Below are 17,168 nucleotides of genomic sequence, written 5' to 3' on the forward strand. Positions count from 1 at the left end.
AACATGACAGTAAGTGCCAGTTACTGGCACAGGCTCCAGCCCCCTGCTCTCTAAGACATTTGACCTCCTAAGAAAGGACAGTAAGTTAAAAGCAGAAGACAAAGATCACTCTTACCACAGGTTTGTTGCCAGAAAACTCTGGCAAAGGGCACTGAGTGGCGTTCTCCCATTCCCAGTAGTGATCTTTGCAGTAGGTGACATTGTGAAGCAGCAGACTCTGGTGTGTCTGACCTCGGACAAGCTGACTTAAAACAAAAAATGTTCATCGATGATATGCTTCTTTCCAAGCGTTCTGTGTTTCTCTAGGTTTTGCAGTAGTAATCAAATGCCAGTTCTGAGATAAATGAAAGTTTGAGAACTGGCAATTTCATTTCAAACCTGTTCTGCTCTCCTGTTCAAATTATCTTTCCTTTAGTTTTTCAGTGAATTTTTGACCAAAGGCAAGAAGTGCACTGTAGTATTGGTGTCCATCAGCACAGCAGAAATGGAGAGAACTCTTGCATAGAAAATGTACATTTTACTGTATGTGGCAATATTTGATTTCCAGGTTCTTTGGAGTAGTCTCTTTGACCTCCTCTGTATTTGAGCATCTGGTAGTGTTTAGGAAGGTGACAAAATTTGATAGTGACAGACCTTCTTCTTCTATTGCTTTCTAAATGTATTTTTTAAATGTTCTGAATAAAATTGGAGGAGTGTAATTAGATGTATACTGTCTAAATATTCTGAAGTCTACCTTCCTTACTTCTGAGAATGTTAATAATGTGAATTTAAAAAAAAATATCTCAATCCTGACTGTTAAGTTTAAATGCATTTCTCCTAGTGTTGACTATGGGCAGAGAAGGAAGATTTTTATGGGGAAACTCTGTTTGTTTCATATTTTTTCTCTAAATTTTCCCTTCCAAACTTAGGCTGCCTCTGCTGCCTGTTCAGACAGAATGAAAATAAGTTAGTTTTGAGTGAGGTTTGTTCAGCCACCTGGGAAGAAGAAGTGAAAGGGGGATGAAGCCTTGGGTTTTGACTCTTTCTCATTAGCAGGGGATGTTCTGGGACAGGAGGAACCTCTGTTGCAGTGCAGTCCCAGCCTGCAGTGAGCAGAATGCTCATTGAAGGTATTGATAGGGCTCTTCAGCTAGTGTCTCAGTTCTAGGGCAGTCTCTGGCTGAGTAGTGCTGGTCAGCTGGTTAGCCAGAGATGGTTTAGAAAGCTGAACGTTTTAAAGGGTTCATTATAATTATTTGAAGTGAGATTCTAAAAGTTTTGCCAGAGAGAGAGTGGGGGCATTTTAATCAGGCCAGGACAAAGTCTATAGCATTTGCTTGCAGCTCTGCCTTTGTAAAATGGGACTAATTAATTGGGCCAACTTCAGGAACACTCAAAGCCAAACTGGATATGGCAACTCTCAAACCACAAGGAAAGAGGTAGGGAAAGTAACACACCACAAACCATTGTGCTGGCCAGTTCCCTGCCTCATGATGAAGCATCCATGTATCTCCAGAGAGCAGGCACATGGCTGTGTGAGCTAGGAAGCCACTGTCAAAGAATCATGGTCTGTACATACTTTAGTAGTGGGCAATAACATCTCAATATTTCATGAAATAGACATAAAAAGTCTATTATGATCACAAGGATAGGCTGATAGGGATTTTAGCAACCTGGTCTAGTGGGAAGTGTCCCTTCCCATGGCAGGGGGGCTGGAACTAGATGGTCATTAATGTTCTTTACAACACAAGCTATTCTGTGATTCTGTGAACACAAAATGACTGCCTTTGTACAGCTAGCAGCCATGTTCACACAAGCTAGCCAGCAGGAAAAGATCTATGGAGCAAAGCAGTCTTTGTTGAGGGCCCTTCACAGGACATGACTTAAGGCTACCTATGGCTTAGAAGTAGATCTGGCTTGGTCCTATGAATGGATTACTTGTTAGCTCTTGGAACACAGCAATGCATTCCTGTCAATGTATTTCCACCCCAAACACTGGGTTATGCAGCTCAGGGACTGTACCATGGTATGAGCCAAGTCCAGGGAGTGAGTAAGACCATGAGATTTACATCAAAACTGCACTCCCTGAATTAAAATGTGAATGTAGATTAATATGAACACTATCGCACAGAAATGAGAGAAGGAAGTGGAGGATAGCACACCAGAGAGAAGCAGATGATGCCAGTGGACCTAGAAACAGAAGACAGAAATGTTTTCAGCTCTAAGCACCTTGCTCCTCTCACTCTGCATTGACAGAGGACTTATCAGTCCCTGAGCTTCTCAGGGAAGGTCCCGTGCATCTGTCCCTCACTGTAAGAACCAGAGTCCTCTACTAAGAGTACAGACCTTTCTTTTGTGCTGAGAAACAGGGAGACAAACAGCAACCAGGCAGTCATCTCTGTCCATAAAAGTCATCTGGCTGGGCTAGTCATAAGCCTGACTTGTTTGTTACTGTAATCATTTAAACGTGGTTTGTAGTACAGCACCTAGCACTACTACAAAATATGTCTGTATGGTGAGGAAATTTGGGGTTCTGGTCCTTCCAGTGAAATGTCAAAATCACTTTACATTTATAGAGGCAGAGGAGAATGGCCACAGAGACACCTACTTTAGGGTAGATGACATGCTGAAAGCTTCTCAAGCTTCTACAAGGTCTCTTGCAAAATGCATTACAAGAACTATGAGCATAAGGTCTATCCCTTACTAATTTGAACCTACAAAGTTTTGATTCCTGATCTGCAATGTTCCCAGTTCCCAAGCATGAAAGTTCATTCATTGATAAGGTACAGCTTGTAAGATGGTAGAAAAGTCGGTGAATAAACTGAAGAATGCTTTCATTCCTCAGAAAAGTGATGTATTTTAATTTCAGAAAGGTTTCATTTTGTAATCTCACCAAAGATCCCAGCAGTTTGTTAGTAGAAAAGCATGGGATTGTAGATTTAGATGGTGTTTCATCTTGAACTGTGTACATATACGCCATGTAGTTTACACAGGTACTTACCCCATACCATGGATTATTAAACCAGTGAAGAAAACCACAAAGAGGTGGTGGGTGTACCAGAAAACCTCATAGCATGACCTTCTGATGAGCTCAGTGGACGAAGTCATGATCAGAATTAAAGCCACCGTTATCACAACTCCAGTTATTCCAGCTATTGTGGTTAGTAATTGTCCTATTGTGCTCTAGAATAAGAATACATTATTAGTATTGGTAGTAGTAGTCATTGGTGTTATAACTGTTATTTTTATTACTATTTCTGTTACTTTTATTATTGTTACTGTTGCTGCTATTACACATGAAGACAAAATCTTCAGCATAGGAAAAAAAACAGAACAAGATATGGAGGCAAGGCAATCCTTCATTTTACCAAAGAACCATATTGAAAGACATCCCTCTGCTTCATTTCTTCTTGGGTTTATTCCAAACAGGTATTTAAATATTTGCTGCCACTTACTTGTTTCAGGAATTGAAAGGAAGAAATTAGACAGTCTCATTTGTACTTTGATCAATTTTACTTACTTGCACACTTAATGAAAGTGTGTCACAAATAAACAAAAATTATTAGAGAAATTAGAAGATTAAACCTAGAAGTCTAATAAAGAAAACAGGACTAGAAAACAGCTTATTTTTGTGAAGTGATAATGTGAGGTGCTAAGACACCTGCAACTGTAGAGGTGTGGAACTCTTTTGTGCTTACTTTACTTCAAAATTTGTGAGGCTGTAGCAGCCCAGAAATGGTACACAAATGTGGTATACTCTCATTTACTTAAAAATACATCTTGTTTAGCTGTTCCTTACATTTATTTGTAGATACACTGCATAATACTTAGGTTTATTTTTAAAAATTCATATTTATATTAACATTTTTATACTTGTGAATGAAGAAACATTAATATGCTGGGCTGGAACATGTTCCTTCTTGTTCATGAGCAGATGTCATCACAGGTCTGGTATATCTGTCTAAACCCACCAAAATAAACTGAAGTGAGAGTGAATATGTATTTTGAACACAACTGTCAGATGTTGCTTGCAGTTATAAAGTGTAAATCGTGAAGAACAGCAGTAAAAATCTCATACACAAGATGAGAATCAAGCTAAGTATGCCATCAGAGTGTAAATGAAGTCCCTATTTGGCCTACAAAGCATGTATATCTGTTTTCCCAGTGGTGATGCACAGGAATGAAGAGCTCAGCACATCTTCTGGATCCTCATTTGGTTCTGCAGCTTATTACACTAGGAGAAAAAAAACACAACCCTCTATTGTATTTGTAAAGTGCACTCATTTGATATGGAAATCCTGGAGGTGATAAAATTCCACAATGCCATTTTTACAGTCACTTTTTACAGTAAAATCATTCTTTCAAATGCTCACACTTGACAGCACACAGTACATTTTCAAATGGGCACCTTGAAGAGCGTGTTCAGATCCTATTACATATTAACAGGATTGATCTAGGTGATATTTTGAACATTTCCACTACAATGGCTAGTTTGGATATTGAGATGAGAAAAGGCAAAATGTCAAAGACAGTACATGGCTTCAATGGCAGTTGGATGAAACTGAAATAAAGCCTGAATTGTTGATCTAAGAACTTTCTCCTCTGAAGTTAGAAACAATCTTTTGTTTGCTTCCCTTCATAATTTATTAATTCTGAATTTAGCTACTGAGACACAAGTGAGCAGTAAAAGAAATATAAATATTAGAGGTTAGAGTAAAATCTAGGCTGCAAATTGAAAGGTAATTGTGGAGTGTACTGCTGTGAGAAATCTAAGAATCTCAAAATATCCTAACCTTCTTCCTCAAGGGTATGTAGGATCTTAATGCTAATTAGAGGCCTACCTTACAATTATATCATTATGGGAATGCTTAGTGGGAAAAAAAAATGCTTACTGAATGATGGTAAGTTCCTGTTCAGAGCTGGGAGTTTTGTTCTGCTCCTGGGGAGTACCTCATGGCAAAGCAATGGAAGTGGTCACTGGGTGTTCTGAAAGACTGGAAAGCTGAGACCTTGGCTTGCTGTCCTGTTCTGATAAACCTGACTCTTTGTCAATGCTAACATGAAGACTTTTGCATTCATAACATTGACTGAAAAAATTTGCTTGATTGTCTTAAAATTTGAAATTGTTTTCAAATGCTATCTAAAGTGGAAAAGAAATAAGCAAAATCAGGACAAGCCTTGCAGCTTAAAAGCCCTGTTGAATCCTATCAATGGTTGTCTAACCATCTTCTCACTTGGTTTCTTGTTTCAGTGGAAAACATCACTGTTCAAAAGGACACCAATCCATGGTGCTCAGGCAGTCCTTATTTCATGCCGACTGTGTGGTGAGCAGAACAATATGTGTGGGAGTCTCACTGGGGCCATTTCAGCCCTGTAATTTGTAACTGTGAAACAGGATGCACAAGGAAGCATCTAACATAAATGTGATGTGTGCTGTAATGGAATACGGGAAAATAACTGATTCACCTTTGCATGGTTTGCACGCGTTCTCTGCATTCTCAGCTTTTTTTTATGTTGTGAATATTATAAGGGAGAGCTTATAATGCTGTTGTGGGTTATCCAAGAATAAGGACAGGGGGCACAGTCACTCTCTTCCCCAAAACAAGCAGAACCATTTATAGGTTGAGGATCCTGTAGCTCTGCTAGACTCTGAAGAGCACAAAGCACCTCTAGATTCCCCCTACACTGCTTCCTGTGTGCAGCAACACCCTGGATGGTTTTGAAGGTGCTCTTCCCTGAGCAGCCACACTCGACACATAACAAGGCAGAGTCAGCCCCCAGACCAGGAAGGTGCTGCACCACCATGGGGAGAGACAAATCGCAAATGCAAAAGAAATATTGTGAAATGCTATAGCTGTTTGGTTATTTTTCTTTCTGAAAAGAAGTTGTGCTTGTTCCATGTATTGATAGTTTAGTTTTGGGGTTTTTTTTTAATTCTTTGCAGGTTTATTTAATTGCCTGCTCTTCACAACACTTTATCCTCCCCCCACCAGCTGTCTCCTGACAAACTAATTAAAATACTATAGATATTTCTTTGAGCTTAGTAACCTGAAAATTGCAGCTCTGAGTAAGTTATTTCAGCTGAAATTGAAGTTAACCTTTGGCAGCACCTTCTCGCTCTGGTTAAAAGGCTTTGAAATATAGTTTTACCGACAATAGAATCCACAGAGGAAAGCTTTTTAGATGAGGAAACCTAAAAAGTGACATCTTACTGTTTCATAGGTCCTGATTGGGTTCAAGTAGCTTTCATTTGGACTCTTGCCAAGACCAGAAAGTTTATTCCGTAACTCGCCAGCTTCTTTTGACTGGCTGGAATGATACCGCTCAATGTTGATGGAGTGGGCAACAATATGGATGGCTGCAGGAGAGAAAGAGTGTTGTGAAATTACAGGCACACTTGTATGTGCCCACAGTGCCAGAAGGAACTTCATTATGCACACTGTGAACTATTTGAAAAGCTCAGGCATAAATTGAGAGTTTTGCATGAATTAAGCTGACAATAAAAAGAGAATTTTATCAACTGCATGTCTAATATGAAGCGACTGCTTCACAGTGGAGAGGATAGGAACAGCACCAGGCTCACCTCCCAGCTTTACAGTCAAATGCCCTGCAGTCTCCAATGTCATCAAAGGAGGATCTCTTGAGAGTTGATATAAAAGTGTATGCCTGTGACTTTAAATTGTTCAAAATTAGGTAAACTCATAAAAATTCCTATTTTTAATTAATATAGTAGTCTGTACTATGGCCTTGCTACACAGGACACTAAATTGACTGGTTTAGGCATGGACCAGTTTTCAACTTACACTAGAGATGCTTTCAAAATCTGTCCCCTATTAACAAGTAGCTGTAGCATTACTTCATGCAGGTGGGGCCTGGGGAATCCATGAGAACTATGATTTAAAGGGAGAAGAGCAAATCGCAGTGTTAGATCTGATTTGTCTGTAGTATCATATATCTCTAGTAGGCCTCTACTTCTGGCCTGCTCCCAAAAGGTATATGAAATGGTCAGTTGAGAAAAATGCCTTAGATTGAAGTAAAAAATCCCCTATAACTATTTTCTTGGGTGGAAAGATTATAATTTCAAGAGTGGAAAAGGAAGGACTTTGTTTTATTGTTGGCTTACATAGATAAAGTTGTAATCAAGCTAGGTGCAGAGTTTCATTTTTCAATATGAGAGACTCTCAAACCACTACATGCAACTTGTAATTAATGCAAGATACTAAATGCCAAAGGATGAAAAAATGACAATGAAAGATAATTATATGTTTACAGCACAGCTATTTCTAGTTTTTATAATTAGCTTCATGTTATCATCTCTCCTTCAGTGGTTATCTGTTTCTGTCCCTGACCATTTAAAAAACATTCTAAAAGGTAGTATCTGTAGTAAACCAAATATGATCTTCCCTGAAAAATATTCTCAAAAAATCTCTTACCCTCCCCTCCCAAAGGACCTTGGTATTGCTGGTCATTTATGTGCCAAACCACTTAGTGAGCTCACTCACTCCACATGCTGGAGTCCAGCTCCTCTTCAGCACCAGGGGACAGCTTGTGTCCATGGGAGCTTGAGTTAAAGTAAGATGCTAGTCATGGAAATGCTTAAAGCAGCCATTGCGAGAAGGTAAAATACAGAAATAGTCTCTCTCCATGTGTCTACGCTGGAGAGAGGCTATTATCTCTCTGTACTTCTGAGGTGATCCTGCTAGAGCAGTAGATGTACTGTGGTTGGTTGATTGTCAGGATGCACTTCATTCAAAATATAATCTTAACTTAGGGACTCCCCCCGCCACTTCTTGATACCTCATTGCCTCATGCTTAGATATTCACTGGGAGATGAAAGACCTATTTAAAAATCCTTGTTACATTAAATTTAAAGAAAGGCTTTAAACCAAATCACATGGCGTAGTCACTGGGTTGACTGGTTATTATTCTCTTTTGAGCTGTCTCTTGATGAAGCCCTTAATAAAAATAATCCAATATTTATTGACATAGGCATCCCAAGTGAATATCCTGAGCACCCAAACTGCAAAATCAACCTCCCATTTCTCCTGAATCTTTGGCCCAATGAATAATAAATTATTTATACAAGCTGGAATAGTTTCAGCAGGATGGAGACCGAATCCAAATGGATATGAACTGCAGAGAGATAAAATGAGCCTGGAAATTAGAAGACAGATTCAAGCCATCAAAGGAATGAGACTCTAAAATAACCTTTTGATAAATGGGATAATGGGATCAAGCAAGCTAAGCAGCTTTCAGCCAAAGGTTGGTCATTTTATGAAACGGTGTGCATGACATGACTGAGAGCAGCAGAGGGTACTGGACTCAGTGGCCTGGCATGTCCTGCACGTGTTGTTATGGGTTAGGTGCTGCATGTGAAGCAGCCTTGCCAGCATCAGGTGAAGGATGCTTCCTGAAGCCTGTGCATGAGAGTGTGCTCCCAGCACTCCAGCAGTTCTGGGAGCACTGGAAGGAAGGTGACATTGGACCACAAGCAGCAAATGAGATGTGTGGATTTAGACTGCCAAAACACAAGAGCCCAAGCGCTGAGCTGGATGGTTTAGGTGGCAGCTGTGTGGGGGCTGTGGCAATCTGTTCCCCAGTGTACAACTGATGCATAAACAGTATACAAACACTGTTTATATATTTAAGTGTAACAGCACGTTTAAGTGCTGAGTGGGAAGGGGGAACTGTTCCTACAAGGGGCTTCTTTCAGAACAGATGTATTGGCCTAGTAAGCATGTTATCTGATCCAGCTGGAAGGGAACCAAGTCGCTGCTTGATGAGGACCTGATTTCTTTGACATCTGAAAGAGCTCACTCGTAGGACAGGAGTGTGGGGTAACAGATTTCTGTCTTTGGTAAGTTGTGGAGTTACATGCTGCACATTGGCTGGTAAGAGCTAAGGGAAAGAGGAAAGAAAACTTTCAAAGGATGGAAAACCCTTGCAATGAGCCTCTAAGTGGACTTCTACTAAGTAGTTTTATTTTGGCATCTATGAATGATTACTGTAACTTGGGCCTCTTGCCCTCTATACCTACAGGATGCTCTTTATAACCCTGGTATGATGTAATAGTCCCCATAGCCTACGGACCAAGAGAGTTTCACACAGTTAGGATCCACAGTGCTGTTTTACCAGAGCTTGCTTGCAGTCTGTCAGCTGCAGGTTTTGGATTATCTTTGCTCATTTAGAATTGTGACACTGACTAATTGTGGAAGTTTGAATCTGTGTTCATAGCAAAAGGCACTTTCTTCTTTAACCTTCAAAACAATAGATTTTTTTTAAAGTGATACTGCAGACTATAAGATATTCACATGAAATGATGACATTTCTGTTGTTTAGAAAGCTTCAAAATCTTGAACTTTCCACAAAGTGCAGGATTCTACATGATTTGCACAAGTTCTAGTCGTGTCAGCAGAGACAGGAGATCTAATGCTATCTGGTAAATGCTGAGTGTTGAGAGTGAAATGAGGTGCTAGTTTTCTCCAGACAGAGTTCCACATTTCCTAACAGAGCATTTCTACTCTTGGACAGAAGAAAAATTGGTTGAATGGATATAGTTTCTCAAGGAGGTCTTGAAACTATAGTTGATGAGGAGTTCTCATGTTGCAACTTTCTCCTGGAAGAAGAGATTCAGTTCTGGCAACCTAGCCTAGTAAGGTTTTTCTGCAGGCTATCAGAGGACACTGTCTTTTCTATCTGCACATTGTTCTGTTTCCCTGCGTTTCTGTCAATGGAAATATCATAATAGATACTTTGGGATCCACCACACCTTCCCTTCTGGGTGGCATTCTCTCCAGCTTTCATCTGATGGGTAGAGTATATTACAAGTGTAGAAGACTTCCAGAATGAGCAAGGCGAGAGTTGTTGTTTGTTGTTGTTTTTATTTTCAGTAAGCTATTATGTGGGAGATGTTAATGTACAGAGAATAATGATAAATTAAAAAATACCACAGTCAAACTAATGATATACTGAATATGTTGGTTTACCTGAGTCTCCCATGATCTTAGATATTGCCTGGAGTGTTATTAGATTAATACTTCTGATGGGGTTTTTTTGTGCTGCTAGCAAAAAATGATGCAATCTAAAAATGAATTATAGCTCGATGGTAAGAGTAATGCAAAGATATAATTCCATTTTCAGTGTGGTTCATTTAATGTATAATAGTTGTAGCAGAATAAAAATTCTGGCACCGAACACATTGCCATTAACTAAAATATTTTACATCCCTAAAGTGCATTTTCTGAAGGTCTTTGCATCTGCAGTGTATAGAATTTACTAATTCCAAAATTACATATGCAGATTTCTGAAATCTGAGCTTACCACAGTTGGTAGTTCTTTCCTCTGCACCACTTATCTGAGTTAACCATGAGGGCAAAGTTTAAGGGACTACATCTCAGAATTTTCGGTTCAATTTTTTCCTCATTCTGCATGTCCAAATATAACATATGGAATAAATCACCCAATCTTTTAAACAAAGCTCTTTTTTATAAGAGTTTATGAAGAATGAAGGATTTAATGACATCTGGAACCTCTGAAGCACTTAACATACATTAATTTGTATTTGACCCTGAGATGTTCTATCTAGTCCACCTCTGAGATCAAATAAAAGGCTTTATTGGAAGGAGAGAGGGAGGAAAAGGGTTGCTATTAGATCATGGTGTTTACTGTACATATCCTTAAATACAAAGAGATGTAATTAAATTATCTTGAAAGTATGGTCAATTTAGCTACTCTTATTCAGCCAATTGTGCCTTCAGTGAAGCATGCACAACTTTCATTGAACTAAACAGAAATTTCATGTGTTTATCTGAGGACAAGATTTAACTCTATCTTTTTCTGCATGCCTTTACAGGATAATAAGTAAATTGGAGCTTGCTGCTAGCAGTTAAACATTTTGATTAACCAGCCTATCATGATAAAGTCAAAGGGTCAAATCCTGGTCTTTCTGCCCATAGCAAAGAGAACAATTTTACAGGCAGATAACCCAGATGTGGAGAATTCTGCCCCTGACCAAGGCTGGGGTTCTTTTGCCACCCATTGTCTTGTGGCATTCCTAGTTATTCTGAACCCCCAATCCAACTTCATGATATCTTTGTGGACTGTATAAAAATTAAAATAGTGACCAAAAATGTGCTTGCATTTTATTTTGTTTTTAAGAATGGTTATAAACATCAAAGAAGAACATGACTTGGACCATTTTCTAACTCAGCTGGAAGCCTACAATCTTCAATTTAACATTGTTTCCTTCCTTGTACTCGCACTAAGTCTGGATTTAAACAAACTGACTGAAAAACAAAAAAAAGATATTTAATAGAAGTTTGAATTTCTGTAATTTCTGGAAGTACAACACTGAGGTATCAGCTAGTCCTCTTTTGAAGATAGGCATCTGCTCCCCTGAAAACTTAGTAATTTACACAAAAATGTGGCCTAGGTCACCAAAGCCATTCACATAGTTTACCAAAAAGTTGTTGAAAATGGAAAAGTTTCCTAGTAATTTTAGCTATATGTTTTTCAGTGTCAGAAGCCAAGCACGCCTGGCATCACTATGCTTCTTTCTGCACTTTGCATGTTTTTAAAGAAGAACACATTGCTGTAATTTTTAAGGAGGAGAAATCACCATTTCAAACAGCCTAACTCCAAACAACCTTGCTGTCCTTCCCCTGTTTTCCCTTAATTGTTAAACTTTATTCATATCATAATTCAAAGATTGATGGAGAAAAATATCCATATGACCTTTCTGCTAACACCAAAGTAATGCAAGTAATTTATTCTTTAAGGTAAGCCAAACATATCAAAGTAAATAAAGGAAAATGCCCCCAACACTCCCCACTTCAGAAAATGTACGATTATTTTTTGTACGATTGTACGATTTTTTGAGAGGGTAAAAACAGTAAGAAGTAGGTGTTGTAGAAAATATTATTACTATCTCTTGTGGTGTCTTTAAGTTTCAGGCCACTGTGTTTCAACTGAAAAGTCTCTTTCCAGTACAAAGCACAGAATTATTTGCACTGATCAAACTGAGAATGCATGAAACTCTGATTTTCTTCTAGCAGAGTTACGGGTCTATAAGGAAGATTTATTAGTGGCTGAATAACTTCCAGACAGCTCTTATCACAGACAGGCATGCAGAATGCAGGAAGCCAAACTAAGCAGAATTCCCTTTACTGAATTTTCAATGATGCCTTTGATTATAGATAGCGTTGTTTACCCTCTCTCTTTCTTCCAACTTCCCTCTTCCACCAGTCTCTAATTATATTCCTTTATGACCTGACCAATTAAAGCCTGCTCTTGAATTTGTATTAGAGATGATGAAAAATTAAAGGTACAGATGTACTCTTTCCAAGGCCAGGCACACCTCAGCTGAGCTAGCTGCCTGTAAGAAGGCAGAAAATACCAATGTTACACTGACTATTTTTAGCACACTATTAAATAAATATGCTGGAATAACACCACCTGGCAAGCCAAGATGAATACATGTTGCTTTAATAATAAAGGAGTTTACAATTTTATATTGTAAGGCTAAGCTTACTGATCTGATCTTCAAATTGGTTTAACTTCTTGCTACCACATTTAGTCTATTGATCATACAGGGTTGAACATCCGTTTAACTGAGAATTACTAAATTGCAATAGACTAATAGGAGTTGACTATGTTTTTGTGTAATAAAAGGCAATATAGCTAGTACTAGGATAAATAATGTGTCAGTTGAGAGGAAAATGGCATCTATTTACACATCATTTTAACACTGTTAGATTTTATTGAAAAGGATTCAGTGTACATGTGGGTACCACTCTGAAATGCTGCTTTTCTGTCACAATGTGTTCTGTAGACTTTATTTTTCTATGAACTTAAAATTGAATTTCAGGAAATTGAGTTTCTGGCCATTCTTTACGCAAGTCTAATGCTATTCAGTGATGTAGTGTTTTTCCAAATATGATAAATGTTTCCCACTTGACTGTTAAGGAAGCAGGAATTCATAGGTTGTCTTGCATTGTTTATTAGACTTCCTTGTGTTCTGTTTTCTTTCTCAAAATCTCATCAACTATTATTGCATTTTATATTTTAGAAAAAACAAAAAACAACCTAAATAACAACCCAAAAATGAAACTTTGATTTCTCCCTATAGAGTGATTTAAATGAGAATTATATGATCATGCTTTCTGTCATTTCACATTGGATTCTGTGTCTTTTTCTTGAAATTAGTGAAACCATTAAAGTAATCACTTTTCTGATAGACTTGCACTTCCCAAACTGTCCACATTAATGCACTAGCAAGCATTTTAATATTAATGTGAAAACCAAAAACATAAAAGGTTTGACTCTGAAGCTTTTATTTCTCTTTGGAACATGACCTATTATACACCAAGAAAAGTTGTTCAATTTATATTCCTGGGTTGATTTATTAATTAAAGAAGCAATGTTGCACTCTCTAGGAATCTGTTCTGTAGTGAAACTGAACTCTGATGAATGAGTGGACATGACAGAAAAGTAATTCATCAGAATACACTGCAAGATGAATGTATATATCCTGTAGCCTTCCCCTTGGAATTCTTTAACACGACATACAGAAGACAAACTTTAGCTATTGGTTCCTGTTGGCAATCCTGACTTCAAATTCTTGTCTCACAGCATGAGGTCATTAACAGCCTAGACACACAAAAGCAGCTCCCTCACTCAGGCTGAAAAAGATATTGGGACCAGAATCCACCCTGAGAACCTGGGGGGGGGGAACAGTTACCCTGCAGTGTCTCATGCTTGCAAAAGCCCTGATTAATTCCTCTGTCTCCTTCCCATTTTTTAACAGAACTATCTATCTATCTATCTATCTATCTATCTATCTATCTATCTATCTATCTATCTATCTATCTATCATCTATCTATCTATCTACATCTACCACAGATATCTCCATCTCTGTGTGCTCATGTCCTTCACACTGGCTTTTGTTGTTGTACGTCCTTTTTTCTCAAGCTGTCTCCTGTTCCCCTCATGTCCTCTGAATTCCTACAGATTTCTCCAGGTCCTTTTACTACTTAGAGAACAGGAAGGTGCCATGTCTTTTTCCCAGCCAGGTGAACAAGCACCTCAGCGAGTCACTAGGAGCAACAAAATAGATAAATTTTGATCTCAGGTTGTTGTTTTCCCCTCAAAGAGGCCATTATTTTACTGGATCAGTCACCTACTAAAAAAAATTATCTAGAAATCCTTTGTTTTTGAGACACCTGCCTCTCTCAAATTCAGATTAAATTTATTACCTGGTTGAAAATTTAGTGAAGATGTATGGGTGGGCAGATTTGTGGTGTGACTTATAAGCATAATTCCTTATAGAATCAGACAGTAATGCTATGTCATCTCCCCAAACATCTACCCTCAGGGACTCAATGAAAGTTACTTACACTAAATTTTAAGGGCATACAATTTGTTCAGATTAACTAAATGGCAACTGGTGTTTACTATTCAGATTGAAAGTTTATTTTCTTAACAGTCAAACTCTTCTCAAGCAAAAAAGATTACAAATGGTTAATCAGATGGGACTCCTACACACATTTAAAGCTGTAGTCAACAAATGATTGCACTAAAATATCACATCTCAGAGCTGATGGAGATTACAGCATTAGGCAGAATCACTATGAAATTCAAAGCAGTTCAAAGGCAAAGAAGAAAAAAAAAATGAAAAAACTCTTACTTGCATTTAACGCTATTCCATAGGCAACCATCTTGTGAAATGTGATGTTTTTGTCAAGCTGTCTCCTCAATGCTCCTCCACAGTACTTGGTGAAAAAGCAGAACTTGTTTTATATCATTCCTATTGATGTTTACATCTCACATTTTGGAGAAGAGAAGAGTTCAGTACATTTGAAAATGGAATGCTGAAGGAATTCAGTGGAAGTTTAGGGTTAGTTTTAGGACTCAATTAACTTTCCTGAGTGGCACTCCAGGGTTTCTCAAGCTATTCATCCTATATAGAGGCTCAGAAAAGGGTTTGATAAAGCTCTGCTACACTTAGCTATGATTTGTGAGTGGTTTATCTGAGTTGACATTAACTCATTTGCAGGTATAAGGCTGGGCCACCACTGCTTTGTGAGCTTAGCATAACAGAGCTGAAGTGCTGGCAAAGCCAGCTTGCAATGAAAACATTCTCTCTGCTTTCAGAAAATGCACACCCCAGGAGGGGGAGGCTGTCTAGACCTCAGGTGGCTGCACGCTGATGTGTTACTGAGCCGTGCCCCCATTATTGGAAGGGCTCGGCACTGGTGTGCTCACAGCTGGCTGCGTGCCCCAGTGCGGAGCCAGCCTGGGGCCAGGGGCTGGCTGCACTGAGCCAAAAGTAACACGCTCTGCTGGAACCCAGACAGCGCTCATGGACAGAACGCAGTCTCCGAGCGGTGGTGTGGGTGTCTGGATTGCTCACATGACCTGGCATGGCACCACGCCAAAGATCCTGGCATGTATCCACGCTGTTCCCCAGCTAATGAGTATTCAAAAAATCTGGAGCACCACAGTGTGTGATGTCAAAACACCACACCTCCTTGGAGAGGCACTGGATCCAGCCTGGTGCTGGCCATCCTGAAGCAGTCAAGTTGCTCTGTACCATGCTCCTCAAGAGCAGAATATTGCTCAGAATAGCCAAATATTATCTGTGAGAAGAGTTCCAGTTCTCGGAGCTTTTATTCAGCATCTAAGTGGGCATGCATATATCCTGTGCTGATTCATAAACTGGTTCAGAAGGCTAGGACACCTTTTCTCCTTTTTTTTGGTAAATGTTCAACTCTTGAACTCAAGCAATTATATAAGTGTTGATTCCCAGCCTAAAGACTGCTCAGCATCTAAGCCTAAAAATCACAGAAACAAAAAACGGCAGAACTGAAATAAGAAGTATCTTACTATAAAATAACTGTATATTACCATTTTTAAATTCCTGTTGTTCCTGGTATCATGAAGTGATCAGTGATTTTTTTACCTAAACATATGGCATTGGGATTCCTCTGACTCTAATAATTCAATGCAAGTTGAATTTATATTTGATAGAGCTAAAACCTTAAGTACTTCCTATGTGTCATTCCAAGGTTACTGTGAATGCCTGTTGCAAAAATGCATTTACCTCAAATGAAGACCTGAATGGTGGCCACTCAGACCGAAGAGTTTAAACATGTTTATTGTTATCCTTAGAACATTTTTATCTAGCTGAACATTTTATTTCTCTGATTTTCACTTTGCATCTACAGAGAATGCGTATGATGGATATGAATTTTCCCCATTTGGCCAAGTGGCATTATTATGTCCCTTTTTTGTGGCTTCTCACTTTTCTCTTCATGACACCATGCTATGCAGCAGCTGCCAAAATCAGTGTTGCATTTAGAGCACTGTGTTAAATAAGTCATTTGTTTCTCTTCAGTCATGAATACTGACAATTTAAATGGTAATAACTAGGCAATAGTGTACAGGCTTCTCTATCAAAAATTAAAATTCCTTGGAAAATGTTTGATATGGATAATACTGCTGAACAACAGAAATAAAAAAGAGAGAATAATATGGCTATTTGAGAAATGGTACTTACAATGCTTGCTCCTCTTAAGAATGAAATAAGGTTTCTACAAACTGGTAACAGGATTAGCATGCAGTTAAAATTAAGGCACGTTGCAGAAGCTCTTGCCCAAGCCAGGGTTGACTGTACATATAACAGCATAAAGAAATTAAATTACAAGCTTGGTATAAGAAGAGCAAAATAAAGAAAATACTATATAAATATAATGTTCTTATATGGGAAAATTACTTTTGAAGCATCAAAAGTTTTATGAAGGATGTAAATAAAATTAGACTATGAATACATTCTTCTTGTGAAGCCCTTTAACCATCAAACTCATACTTACTCCCAGCATAATCCGTGTATAAATGTAAGCATTGTCATCTTCATACCAGTGGAAGGTATCAATAAACAAATAGAAGTTCAGTCCCAGCCACACCAGCTATGAAGCAGAGAGGCTAAAGATTAGTGACATTTACAGTATTTCTAAGTACATATAAAACTGGCTATGGTTATAGTTTTGAGAGAATCTGAGAGATGTTTCAAAATCAGTATGCAATGCAGTTCTTGATCACAGACGATAGAAATCAAAAGTACTTGCTGGAATGAAGCTGTATTTTAGCAAATTCAGGGTTACAGTCCTACCCCCCAGATCTTGAGTAAATT

The 17,168-nt window shown here is 38.5% G+C and overlaps 1 protein-coding gene across 2 annotated transcripts in view; it reads right to left on the minus strand.

Moving 5' to 3' along the window:
- Positions 1–17,168, minus strand: part of NOX3 (NADPH oxidase 3) — a 39,164-nt gene that overhangs the window by 21,391 nt on the left and 605 nt on the right. Inside the window, exons 2-7 of one of the 2 annotated variants that reach the window (XM_021532112.3) lie at positions 16,849–16,944; positions 16,536–16,646; positions 14,664–14,748; positions 6,192–6,337; positions 2,981–3,162; positions 116–245 (exon numbers count right to left, since the gene is read on the minus strand). In XM_021532112.3, the coding sequence (XP_021387787.2) occupies positions 116–245; positions 2,981–3,162; positions 6,192–6,337; positions 14,664–14,748; positions 16,536–16,646; positions 16,849–16,944 (750 nt within the window). The remainder of the gene's footprint in view (positions 1–115; positions 246–2,980; positions 3,163–6,191; positions 6,338–14,663; positions 14,749–16,535; positions 16,647–16,848; positions 16,945–17,168) is intronic. The other variant, XM_085576636.1, reaches the window with a different exon arrangement.

Source organism: Lonchura striata, chromosome 3 (assembly GCF_050655825.1).
Source record: "Lonchura striata isolate lonStrDom1 chromosome 3, ASM5065582v1, whole genome shotgun sequence".
In the NCBI taxonomy this organism is placed as follows: domain Eukaryota; kingdom Metazoa; phylum Chordata; class Aves; order Passeriformes; family Estrildidae; genus Lonchura; species Lonchura striata.